The following is a 13,442-nucleotide window of genomic DNA, read 5'->3' as shown; positions in this document are numbered from 1 at the left end:
CGTCAGCCCGGCCTAAGTAAGCTCCTTCCTCCTCCTCTGACTTCTTAAGACACCGTCTGACGGACAACCAGCATCATTTTTTATATTAACTCCAGCTTACGCATACAAATCTATACAAGTAAATTTTCACCATTAACCCCAATTTCTACATATCTGTTATAGAAAAATGAAAAGGTCCTAGGAGAGAGTATTGGCCCACAAGTGCTGAGAAACCCCTTGTCTTTGTAAAACAGACACAGGTGCCTAGACAGGGATGTTTACGTCCTACCAGTCTCCAAGGCCTCCAACTCTTTGACTCTTCCAACCAATTCTTTCTCTACTCCCCATTTCTTGCCCCTTCCTAAACTACACCAGCTTTGAGAATAAGAAGAAAACAAAGAAAGACGTCTATCCACATTAGGGGAAAATCATTTGAGAAATCCAGAAAGGGTTCTCCAAATGCAATCCCTTGAGTTGTGGGGACTCCTCTGGTTCTAGCCCGATTAACTCCTCGGGAGGGTGGAGGTCAGCATTATCAGTGCAGACACCATTTACTCAGAGGCTCACTAGACGCTGGTGTTAAGCTACAGGCAGGCACTACGGGAAGACACTGAGCAGGCCTGGTCCCAGCAACGGCCCTGGGGCTAAGAAGGACAATGAGATCCCACCATAAAATTCACTAAAGTTGGAAATCCTGTCACCCCACCCTTGAAACTTAAACACATTTTATCACTGAAACACTGTTCTTTATGGTAAACTTTCCTAATCTGTCACAAAACACTCTGCTGTTCTTTTATGAAGACGCCATTTTAAAATTACATGTTCGTTCCATGTTTTGTTTTAACGTCTCTTTTTCCTACTAGATTGTAGGCTCCAGGAAGGCCGGGTCTCAGCTGTATCACCAAACACGTAGAACAGTGTCTAGCACTCTTGAGTGGATATAAAGGAAGGACCAAATTCCAAGATTCTACTAAAATAATACTAGTCAACAAGTTTTTAGGGGGTTAAACAAGCTTCTATTTGTAGGTTGGCCTACTAACCTAACCACTGTATTTATTTCTATGAAATGGTATTTCTGTCCCCAAGCAACCTACTTATGGAGGGACACATACTATAGGATCTCTTTATACTGCCCTGTATTTTTAGGTCTAGAAGGGTTTCAGCCCAGAGACCTTAATTTGAATGGTAGTGACTCATAGTGAAACTATATGACCTACAACAGGCCCTTAACCTCATTAAGCTTCAGTTTCATCCTGCAAAAGGGGTGGTGGTGGGGAGAAAAAGAAAACTAAGGGCTACTGTGAGGATTCAATTCACTGAATGCTGTGTCGAAGTGCCTCACACTAACCAAGTCCATGGGGCCCACACCATCTCCCTTTTTTAATACACTGCATGCTTTTCTCTATACTACAAACTCCTTGAAAGTTGAAATCATAGTTCAATTGTTATGCTGTACCTATCGAATCAGCATAAAGTGCTTTACACACGTAAGGATTACTTATTCTGGGACTTCCCTGGCGGCCCAATGGTTAAGACTCCACGCTCCCAATGCAGGGGGCCTGGGTTCGATCCCTGGTCAGGGAACTAGATCCCACACGCATGACGCAACTAAGAGTTTGCATGCCACAACTAAGGAGCCCGCCTGCCGACCCAGCGCAACCAAATAAATAAACAAATTTAAAAAAATTTTTTAAAAGGATTACTTATTCCAAAAACTCTGTTATGAATACGAAAAAGATGTACAATATCCATGAATTGTTCTGAAACATTGTGTTGCTATATCTAATTATAATATTACAGTACTACTGTACCAAACAATTTTAAGTATCAAATACATTGCAATATATTCTCACATTCTCGTGGCAGCTATGTTCCCTGTCTTCACTCATAGTTTGAATTGTGATAATCTGTGAAGAAACAGATTTTCCTCTCACTTGCAACCTTAAATGGCTATTTCATACTAGAATTCCCATCATTGCAGATTAGTTTGAAATTCTAAGCACACATTAGATCCAACTATAGCAGATACTGAAATGAAACTTCATTAGTCAAAAATCAAACACTGCTCTATTTGCATATCTAAGAAAAAGTTCAATTTTCAGAACTTAAAATTTTAAATCAAGAAAAAAGCAATATGAAAATATAACCTCACAAAATTTACATACTACTTTATTACCCTGCAAAGACATTTTTGGATCCCGAAACCTGCCACATAAGACAATGACCTCTAAATAATTAGAACAAAGTTTCTCACTATTAGGAGAGCATTGTTTTAAGATTCACTTAGCCCTTTAAATTAACCATCTTAAAGCTTTGAAGCACAAAGTAATAGTCAATGACACATCCATTTTAAGCTACCATGACCTGTCATTACAGAGTCATTCAGTAATATTTCAAGGAGTAAGCAGAAAGTTTTATAACCTTCAAATATATAAGATTATCTTCTGTACTTTACGAGCTAAGTTATTTGAATATTTAAAGCTACACTTTATAAATTATAAAAATCACTGGCAATTTTCAGTATTCTTCCTAAAGACAAAAAGCATGAATTAAGTGTTAAAAAGCAATATGGAAACAATAATCAAATTGAAACTCTGTGTATATGTATTTATACATACACACACAAGTAATAAAATAATTTAGAGGCTGGCTAGCTTAAGGCAAGCTTTTCTCATAAAAAATTAAAGCTAAATATTTATCTTTACAATACAGAATTAATTTTCAAATTTTAATATTTTCTGGCCAAACTAATTTAAAGTAAAATACCTTCTCTATAGTATATATTCTGTTTCCTAACTGTAGACTTTCATGAAAGAACCAATTTCAAAAACTGTATAAAGTAAACTGATTATCCAGCTCAGATCTATACAACTCAACTCTGATCAGCTCCTCTGTTGACATTAGTTAGCACTGTTAACTGCGTGCACACAGCTCTCCCTGGAAGATGAGTACATAAAACACAAAATGCGGCAACAGAAAGACAGTAAGCACAACACAGCTCTGGCTCTGCTTAGACTTATCTATGGTTATCTGCACAAAGCTTAAAGAGGGAGATTAAACAGTTAACTGGGATAGGAAAGCTAAGTAACTTTCCACATTTCCCACATTATCTCTTCTTGGCACTGTGAGTTCATCATTTTGTAGAATACTGTAAATTCCCAGAATAGTATAAAATTCAAAGAAATTTGAAAGTGGGCTGGAATTGAGAAGTTGTCTTTTTCAGCCAGCCTAATTTAAAGACGGGAAGACTGAGCTCCAACGTGTTAAGAGGGTCAAGGCCTGCCTTCCAACTCTTCCCCAGAAGAGTACTCTTCTCCTTAATGCCCACAGGGATGCAGTTGATACCAAAATACTATGCAAAGATAAATTCTTCTTCCGCCATTTTGAACAAACACCAACATTTGTTCAGGAGAGAAATAATCTGAGAGTTAAATGTACTTCACTTGGGAACTAAAGTAGAAACAACTCAAGTTCTTTCAGTCTCCGTTCTTGCTCTGGGAGCCTCCCAGGAACGCAGGATTAGGAATAACAAGACGGTCAATGTGTCTTTTATTGGCCTTTCATCTTCCCTCTTCCCCTGTGAACAAAATCCACCCTGCTCACTATATCACCTGTTTTTCTTATAATTTGAGCAGTAACCTCCTTCCTTCATCTAAAAAAGAACCAACAATGAGAAATATATCCACCAACAGTCATCACTTTCCTACTGCAGACTCCTATCCTTTCTCCTACTCTGAACATTCTAAATATAGTTCATGTTCCTGCTGTTTCTCATCTTGCTGTCTTTGCAGACCATAAGTTCCAAAGGCATGTTTCTGTTGTTTTATTATGTGGTGTGACAATGGAAAGAGTAATTCTTCTGACTACATCCACGATTAAAATGAGATTCAGACGTGGTAACACATGTGAAAGCACTCTGTAAATTGTGAAGTTTAAGATAAAAGTAGTGCCCCTATTATATTAGAATGATCAGGCATCCCTAATTGCTCATAACAACACAAGTAAGTAAAAAATTTCTAGGAAGTTACAGCCCACATTAGAGATTTAACTAATCTTAAAAGAAATTAGTCTTCTGATATAACCCAGAAAGGAAAAGAAGTAGCACCTAACATTCAGCAAATCATGTATTTGTCAGTGGTTATCTTACTTGAAGTTTAATGAGTGTATATTTCTAAAACATGCTCAATTTTAGAACAATTTACCTTCATAATATAAATTCTTTATTGCTACTTTTGGACACAATGATTGGCTGTCTATCAATACCACATGATCAAAACCCACTAGTTTAAAAATGTATCCTGAGCTAAAGTAAAATTATTACCACTTTCTTAATATTGTCCTCATTTGCCTGAGAAACTTACTTAGGCATGACACTCAAATAAGATTCTAATTTGTTTAAGTCAACATAAAAGAAACTCTTATCAAAACGGCTAGTAAAACAAAAGAAAACTCAGTCTTTCTAACAGCTTACTTCTAAATTAAAACATACATATTTGGCCCACACAGAGTAACATTTTGTACTGTCAAACATTCATCTAAGAAATGTACACATTCACCGACATTTAAATGATATTGAGAATTGTAGTGTTACTGCTATTCTGTAGATCAGCTAGGCTTAAGGTACAGTAGTTAAAATTATACTGGATAAAAATAAATGAACTCCATCAAAAAAACTGTCTTTCTTCAGAAATATCAATACTTTGTCCAAAAAAAAAAGAGAAGTATCCTTTTTCATGGCAATACAAACTCACTTTAATTCAGGATAAAAATAACCGCTAGAAAAAATACTTGGTGACTCTGCACTTTACTCATGCCTTTATTTTTTAGGCCATCTAACAATGTAAAGCACAATCTCCAAATAAAAGATGTAAATTAAACATATCCAGAGAATGACCACATCATGAAACTATACTCCATTCCTGCATCTTCGTTCTGCTTTCTCTATTTCTACATCCAAAAAAGCAAGCATAGCTAATACTATACATATCCCTTAACATTTTATATAAATAGCATTTTAAAAAATGTTACAACCATATAGGTAATTATAATTTAGTGAAGTACGGCATCATCTTTAAAATGGCACTTAGCAAAATACCTTACTGGGTCCAATGAAACAGAGGTGCCTTTAGCTAGGTACCTGTTATTATTATTAAACCATTGACATCGCAACCAAATCTTGTATTTAAGCATTCTCTTTCAAGCCTCCGTTCCTTAAAATTAAACAAAAAATTTTAAAACAACAAAAACAAGCTCTTAAGTAAACAGTTTCTAATTTAAAATGAAGATAAAACCACCTTTATTTTCCCTTGAGGGATAAAAAATTTTCCTATATAATATTGCCCTCAAACATTGTATTTGTCTCCAAGTACTATCAAGTTAACTCTGAACAGAAAATTATTTCAATATGCTATAGAATTAATTTAACGTTAGGACTGGTCATTTGTCCCTTGTAAGTGCTACTGAAAGCCTTTTATTCAAACACAATTACCAGTAAAATATTTCGATATGTATTTTCAAAACTTAGATATATTTAAATAAACAGGCAAATTACAAACAATGCTCCAACAGATGTTTGTGAACTATTCCTTATTTATTTGCTTTTACTTTCAGTCTTCTTATTGTCCATCAAACTGTAATCTCACTTTACATCACTTTTGCTACTTATTAATAGTTCTGGTCAAAATACACATGAACAGAATTCACTTAAAAAGAAAAAAAAAAGGTAACGTGCTAAAGACAAAATACTGTAATGCGCTATCACTCAAAAATATATACAGAAGCACCAAAAATGTAACTGTGGCCGTAAATGATCTAACTGCCAAATCAATGAAGGTCCAGGCAAACAACATAAGAAAACTAAGAGTGTCATCTTTTACCTCAAAATTCCAACACTCATAAAGCATAAAGTCAATGTAATACAATAAACCTTAAGAAATCATGATCATACCTAGACATACAACCAAAGGTTAATCACAACATTTGAATTACCAAAGAAAAAAATCATAATTAAAAAAACTCACTTTATATAGTATCTTGCACCTTCAAAAGTATATGCTTCTTCCCAGCCAGTAGGCAAATCTAAAAAAACATACATTTCACCATTAGTATTACTTTGATAGAATAGCACAGTAAGTTTCAAACCATTTTAATTATTCCTTTTCATGATCAGCTATTTTCGTTTATTAAGTAGGTTTCTAACACCCCCAAAAAGCATTAGACTGGTAATAAAACTCAGATATAGTATCATTTTTTGGAAAATGGCAATTCAAATGTAAAGCCACCAGAAAAGTATCAACAGTATTAGAGGTTATCTGACATAATTATACACTTTGATCAGAGTGAAGAGGAACTACGCCCTGGCAGCCAAAAAAGCAAAGGGATGCCTTCTAATCCTAGGTAAGTACCCTTGAACGGTAGGCCAAAAAGTCCCCCAAAACCAAAGAAAAAGACTATGCGTAAAAGGTAACACCCACTTCTTCCTAGGTATGTTGTGTCTATGTAAGACCACATCTTTCAGCTACATAAGTGAATCCATCCAGGAAGTGTCACTGATGAGAAAGAACTTCCTAAGTTCTTAATTAGGGGGAAAGAAATCTGAAATCACATACTTATATGCACATGTGTGTTTCTACAGACTTTAAGAGATGTGAAGTTTCAAGTAATAAACCTGGCAATAATGCAGGTGAACGATGGTACCATTCTGTGCTACATATTACTTACAAACGACCAGTGTCTTGGATTTAATCATAATACCTCTCTGAAATAAAAAACCAATAATGTGTGTACAAAGTCAAAGTAAACCAAACCAGAAAAAAATCAAGATCATCTCTCAAAAATAAAATTAACCTGAAATCATATAATAAAATTTTCTGAGGTGTGAATGTTATCAAATCCTTGGGGGTAAATAGGATAAAGATTTGTATTTCACATAGCCAAAATAATCATGGAATAATTCCACGAGACGATTAGGCTAAATAATCTAAATATCATATTATCTCTTGTGACACAAACCTGTTACTATCCATACGGCAAAGAGGCCATCAAAGTTGACTTACGTATGCAAAACACTGAAATGTACATTCAAGTCAAAGACGACATCGGGGAGTTAAGAAATATGACGCCGTATTAGTCAGAAATGCCTTAAAAATGTAACCTCATCATGCTTGCTATACCAGCTTTCCCTTTCCTCCTCCACCTTTTTGCAAATTTAGAGATATTAGTCACTTCGCTGAACTCCAGAATGTAATAGAGAAGGCAATATCCTGGCAACTTTGAGAATCTCAGAGTTGCAGAAGTATCCCGGAGGGCAAGCTCTACAGACTTCTGAAGCCGGCCTCACCTTCCACCCAAACTGTTCTCAAGCCTTTCCAATCACCCGAAACAGAGGCAGGCCAGGAAGAGAACACATGTTACGTTTCAAAGACAAACAAGTTTCAAGAATGTACACAAAGAATGACAAAAGAAAGCCAGACCAGCACTGAAGCTCCAATCAGCTCTCCTCCAGCTCCACTCACATGCAGCATTCAAACAAGCTACCCAAGGCACCAGGAAGATCTGCTTCGCCTGCGACCCTCTCCTATTAGGGCACCAGTGCCCACACGCAGGACACCCCCCAGCACGCCCACCGCCTCCTGGCCGTGTGAGCGACCTCGGTGCCGCCGCCGGGGACTTCGAATCTGGCTGGCCAGCAACTGCAGCTGCAAATGCCTGCCCCGGCCCCGGCTGCTCCTCCGGGGGCACGAGGGAAAGCGTCCAGATTTCCCAAGCCGCTCTGTCGCGGAGAGGATCGAAGCACCCCCAAACTCCTCTCCTCCTCCTCCTCCAACAGCCACCTACCCACAAGTCCCATCTCGGAGGAGGAAGCCGCACAGGAGGAGGGAGGCAGCTCCCGGGGAGGAGGGGGAGGATGTGGACACATTCTCCCGGCGGACGAGAGGCAGGGTCCCGGGCTGCAGGAGGGGAGTGGGAAAGGACTTCCTAAAGGTGGAAAGGGGGTGAGGTGGGGGGCCCGGGGGGCGCTCGGAGGACTCAGGAGTGGCCGCGGGAGGACAAACTCAGGATCCCAGGTTTCCCGGGGGAGGGGAGTGGGCCACCCAGGGGCGTGGGGGAAGAGCAGGTTGGGATGGGGCAGAGGGCGCCGTGGTCTAGTGGCGATCAAAGGCGGAGGAGAGGGGCGTCCGGAGACTCGAGGGAAGTCCCCCGGCCCCTCTACCTGCGGCCGCCCCCGCCCGCCGGCCTCCGCCCCACCTCGCCGTCTCCCGGGGACGGCGGCTCGGGGCAGGTTGCCGGCAGGAGGCGGGCGGCCAGGGCTCTGCAGCCTCCTCCCGGCGAAACCCAACTCCGCTCGGGCCCGGCCGGGCTCGGCGTTACCTGTGCTCTGCCGCCGGTGCCCAGTGACCACGGCCTCGCCGGTGACGGGGTGCAGCCAGGTGGTGCTCTTCGCCTCCTCGCTGCAGGGGTGAGAGAAGGGGCCGAGACGGGGCGTGAGTGGGGGCGCGGGAGGAGCCGAGGGGGCCGGAGAGGCACCGACCCGGCTCGCTCCCCTCTGTCGCCAGCCTCCCGCCCCCTCTGGGCCCCCGCGCCGTCCCCAGCTCTTTACTTGATGAAGAAGACTCGGCCACCCCGGGTGATCCCGTAAGTCCAGGAGCGGGGCAGGGAGCAGATCCACTCCAGGTTCAGATCCGCCGCCATGTCTGATCCCCAGCCGCCGCCGCCGCCTTCTCCTGCTGCCGCCGCGGCTGCTGAGGGAGGAGGGAGCGAGCGAGCGAACCAGCGGAGGGAGCGCGGAGCGAGCGCGGCCGGAGCGCGCCTCCTCGGCCCGGCGCGCCCCCGCGCGCGCCCTACCCCCTCGGGCGGCGCCCGCCCCGCCGCCCGGTCTGGGTAGGGCCCGCGCCGCCGCCCCTCCGCATCTTCCTCGGCCGCCGGCCGGTCGCCCAGCCGCGCGCTCGGGGGGGATGGGTGAGCGGCGCCGCGCCCCGCGGCCAGACCCCTCCCACCCGCGCCTCCCCTCCCGCCCTGCTCCCCCCCACCCCCGGCCCCCGCCGCCGGAGCTAAGGTTCCGGGATCGATTTAAAAAAAAAAAAAAAAAGCGTCCTGCCCCCCCGGGCTTTGCCTGAAGGCTTCCCAGCCCCCAGGGAGATTCAAAGGGAGCGTAATCCGCGCTCCCCTGATTGCTCTCTCTTTAAAACAACAGAAACACAGCATCTGAGCTTTGTTTTAAAAGAGCTATTGGGTATCCAAGAGATTTTTCAAACAAACAAACAAACAAAATATATAAATATATATAGGTGGCTTTAAAATGGAAAGCTGTTTTTGTTGAAGCACACGGAAGGTTTTTCCTGTTTGTGTTTTGTGTGCGAGATATCATAGGTTTGATGGGTTGCGGTAGACTCATGAAATAGGGGTGGATTCAGACTTGACAAAACAAGTTTGCCTCTTCCTAGACCCCTTGAATCATATAATGTTTTATAAAATACAAACTTGTCTTTTTCTCTTACTTTTTTTAAAGATTCACTTATTTATCAATCTGAATTTCTACTTTCTTCTATCTCCTATAAATTACAATAATAGCTAACTTTCTTGAGTCCCTGTAACCCTGTACGTTTTTAAGTCCCTACAATAGCCCTATAGATGCTATTATACAGATGGGAAAAATGAAGTTTAAAGAAACTTGCCCAAGGTCATGGTACTAAGTGGCAAACCCTGGATTCAAACTGGCTTTAATATTTCGAAAATCTATTTGTATAATCACATTGCTATACTTATTTTAAAAGTGCCCCCCTGCTTTGGTTTTTTTGAACGAGTGAAGGGCAGATTTCAATGTAACTAAAATCTACCTTAACACCGGCTAAGTGCACTGGCCTCCTTTTAATTGTCTCTGATGCTCAGGCACACTTGGAATTGCTTCTGTGTCTTTGCAGCAAGATGACTCATGCCAACAGGATACACAGCTCAATAGTAATAGTACTACTTGGTATTCTCATAGCACCTTTTTCTGACCACTTTTTGGGGCCCGTAAAGAATTATCTTATCTTCCCAATCACTAAAGAGGCAAATAATCTTTTTCAAAGAGTCATGTACCACAATGTTCATTACAGCTCTATTTACAATAGCCAGGACATGGAAGCAACCTAAGTGTCCATAGACAGATAAATGGATAAAGAAGATGTGGCACATATATACAATGGAATATTACTCAGCCATAAAAAGAAACGAAATTGAGTTATTTGTAGTGAGGTGGATGGACCTAGAGTCTGTCATACAGAGTGAAGTAAGTCAGAAAGAGAAAAACAAATACCATATGCTAACACATATATATGGAATCTAAAACAAAAAAAAAAAAGGTTCCGAAGAACCTAGGGGCAGGACAGGAATAAAGACGCAGACATAGAGAATGGACTTGAGGACACGGGGAGGGGGATGGGTAAGCTGGGACGAAGTGAGAGAGTGGTGTATATATGGACATATATACACTACCAAATGTAAAACAGCTAGTGGGAAGCAGCCACATAGCACAGGGAGATCAGCTCGGTGCTTTGTGACTACCTAGGGGGTGGGATAGGGAGGGTGGGAGGGAGATGCAAGAGGGAGGAGATATGGGGATATATGTATATGTATAGCTGATTCACTTTGTTATAAAGCAGAAACTAGCTGATTCACTTTGTTATAAAGCAGAAACTGACACACCATTGTAAAGCAATTACACTCCAATAAAGATGTTAAAAAATAAATAAATAAAATATATTTATATAACCAACAAGGACCTACTGTATAGCACAACGCTGCTCAGTGTTCTGTAATAACCTAGATGGGAAAACATTTTGAAAAAGAATAGATACATGTATATGTATAACTGAATCACTTTGCTGTACTCCTGCAACTAACACAACATTGTTAATCAACTGATCCAATATAAATTTTTTTTAAAAAAGGAGCGAGAAAAAAAGAAAATAAATTTCTGTTGTTTAAAAAAAAAAAATCTTTTTCAACAGTTATAGAAACTAAGGCACAGAAGGATAAATGACCTTGGCCAAATCCAGCAACTCAGGTGGAGCCTGGATGAGAATGTAGTTTCACTGGACTTCTTCTCGCATACTCTAATTCCCCAAGGCCATTCTGTCTTTGGTGAAAAGGAGCCTGCAATTACTGCTATAATTTTCCTGTCCATCTGCATACACAGGGGAAAAAAATAACATCACTTTAATGTTTTTCTCTTTTCGGTTCCTTTGCATTATCCTCTTTCATTTCTTTACTTCTTGACATCTTATCTCCTGCCCAGTCTCTGGGAAAATGTGGGGTTTTTTAATCAGTGAATAGCAGGAAATGTTTCACATTACCATCAGTGGTCACAGGATGTAACATAGCAAGAAAATCAAGAGCTATTGACTTTATATTGTACTATCATTACAGATTGAAAAATCTAAAGTGACTCTTTAATATCATAATAACTTTAGAAATCTAGTACCTGTTAGTCCAGCGATAGCATTTGACTTTTTGACAAATACTGCTGAGAAGTCGTTAAGTGGACCATATGTTGTCTGGAGATTCCTTTTAGTTGTGAATCTTTGATTTACAAGATCCATTAATGCAAGGCATATTTCAAAAAGTGATAGAGATTCACTTAATAAAAATGTGTATCTTATGAAATCACATTTGCTGTGCTTAAATAGTAACCTAAAATCTTAAGTACAATTCCATGTGTCCCAAAATTTAGGAAAGGCAGTAAATAAAAAACTCAGTGACAATATACAAAATGAGGCATATACAAAGTGCTCCTGATTCGGGAAAATAATAGCCCTTGTGACTTCCGGGAACCAATAAAAGCAGCTTCATACATTAGAATGTGAGGCACTCTGGAAAATTTTCACCCTTAATGAGTAAAGCTGTATTGTTCTTTAAATTTTCCTAGAATGTCCTTTCTCTGTATCTTTGTTGCCTTATGCAGGTCCGCTTTGCTTTCTAGTTGTGTGTACATGTGTGTTTTCTTCACTGCAGGAGGCGAAGAATCATGTCTTCCCCATCACTGAATCCTTCCCAACCTTGAGTCAGTACTCAGATGGTTATTGAATTTCATTTTCTTCCCAGTGCTTTGACCTCCCAACAGAGTTATTTCCCAGTAACATATTCCCTTTTTATCACTCTGTACCTCTTCAATAACTGATTCAGACCTAAACTCATATCTAACCTCTGCAGTTTATTGTATTTTTTAATTTTCTGTCTTATGAAACTATTCCATTTCATACATCATGATCTACCTTTTCAAGGTGTATTAGCCTACGACTAGTGCAGCTTCTCTGAAAAAAAGAAGAGGTTTAAAAGTACTGAGCACTAAAAGTAAACATCACTCTGTCCATACATAGAGGACAATCCTTGTCCTAAAGAGCTTCCAGTTCAAATATAACAGAAAAAATACATACTGTGACAAGAAAAACTCAAAGGAAAGTTTCTTAAAATATGTGAAAGGAAAGAGAACAAAGTGACATCTTAGAAAACAGCAAATCAAGTTTTTTCCCCTTTTAAAGGAAATGATAAAAGCGTAAGCTCTGGAAAGTAGAGAAAGAGGCTCTAGAGAGAAATTTCTTTACTATCAAGAAACATTTCTCATTCATGCACATTAATGTTTGTTAAAATATACCAACAAAGTTTTGTGACTTTGGTTAGGTTGTCTTTCCAACTATATTTGTGTTATATATTTTGTTACATTATTAGTTCACAAAATAAAGAATATTGTAAACAGTTCCTTTAACTAGTCAACTATAGAGTGTTATGTATCAGGAAAAGTTGTGAGGAAGGGCAAAATAGAGGATACAATTAGCTTAGTGGAAATCTAGGCAGAAAAGATGGAGATTGAGGGCCTAAGGGAAGAAAAATAATATTCAGAAGTCAATTTATTAGGGATTCTTCTGTTAAGGAATTAGCTGATAAGAGAGTTACGGATGAAACTATTTCACTCATTCATTCAATACTTATTCATTCATTCAATATATAGTAGGGATCTATAGGATCCCTACTATAGATGGTGTGCCAGCCATTCTGCTGGGTGAGAGGAATCAAAAGTCTTGGCCTGCTCTGGGCGGCTTGGAAAGGAAGATGGAGATGTAAATATTTAAGTATAGTGCGGAAGTAGCATCTCTATCCTTCTGATAGAAACAAACCTTCTCTAGCATTTGCTTTCTAAGGGTGTCCCATGAACCACTCAAGGCCTATCTCAAACTGCAGTCTTTTAATGTTAATGTTTTGGAGAGCTCTTCAATTATAAATGGGGATTAATTGAAAGAAATATGTAGCAGCACTAGTAACCCTGCTGCTGGTGGATCCCTCTACTACAGCTGGGATTCTAGACTAAGCTGGCATCTGCTCCGAGGCTTGGAGACTCAGAGGGATGGATATCAAAAATGTATTCAAGGAACTTACCTCTGAACCTCTGGACTTGGTTAAATTAAACACCTCTTCCTTTATCCCAG

The 13,442-nt window shown here is 40.3% G+C and overlaps 1 protein-coding gene across 5 annotated transcripts in view; it reads right to left on the bottom strand.

Moving 5' to 3' along the window:
• Positions 1-8,821, bottom strand: part of PLEKHA5 (pleckstrin homology domain containing A5) — a 241,684-nt gene extending 232,863 nt beyond the window's left edge. For 2 of the 5 annotated variants that reach the window (XM_068559798.1, XM_068559796.1), the window contains exons 1-3: positions 8,579-8,816; positions 8,350-8,429; positions 6,000-6,057 (exon numbers count right to left, since the gene is read on the bottom strand). In XM_068559798.1, the coding sequence (XP_068415899.1) occupies positions 6,000-6,057; positions 8,350-8,429; positions 8,579-8,670 (230 nt within the window). In that variant the 5' untranslated portion in view covers positions 8,671-8,816. Of the gene's footprint in view, positions 1-5,999; positions 6,058-8,349; positions 8,430-8,578 lie in introns of all 5 variants that reach the window. The other 3 variants (XM_068559801.1, XM_068559799.1, XM_068559802.1) reach the window with 2 other exon arrangements.
• Positions 8,822-13,442: the final 4,621 nt, after the last annotated feature.

This window comes from Eschrichtius robustus, chromosome 13 (genome assembly GCF_028021215.1).
Source record: "Eschrichtius robustus isolate mEscRob2 chromosome 13, mEscRob2.pri, whole genome shotgun sequence".
NCBI classification, from domain to species: Eukaryota; Metazoa; Chordata; class Mammalia; order Artiodactyla; family Eschrichtiidae; genus Eschrichtius; species Eschrichtius robustus.
The sequence above is the reverse complement of the archived record's forward strand: the minus strand, read 5'-3'. Positions and strand labels throughout refer to the sequence as shown.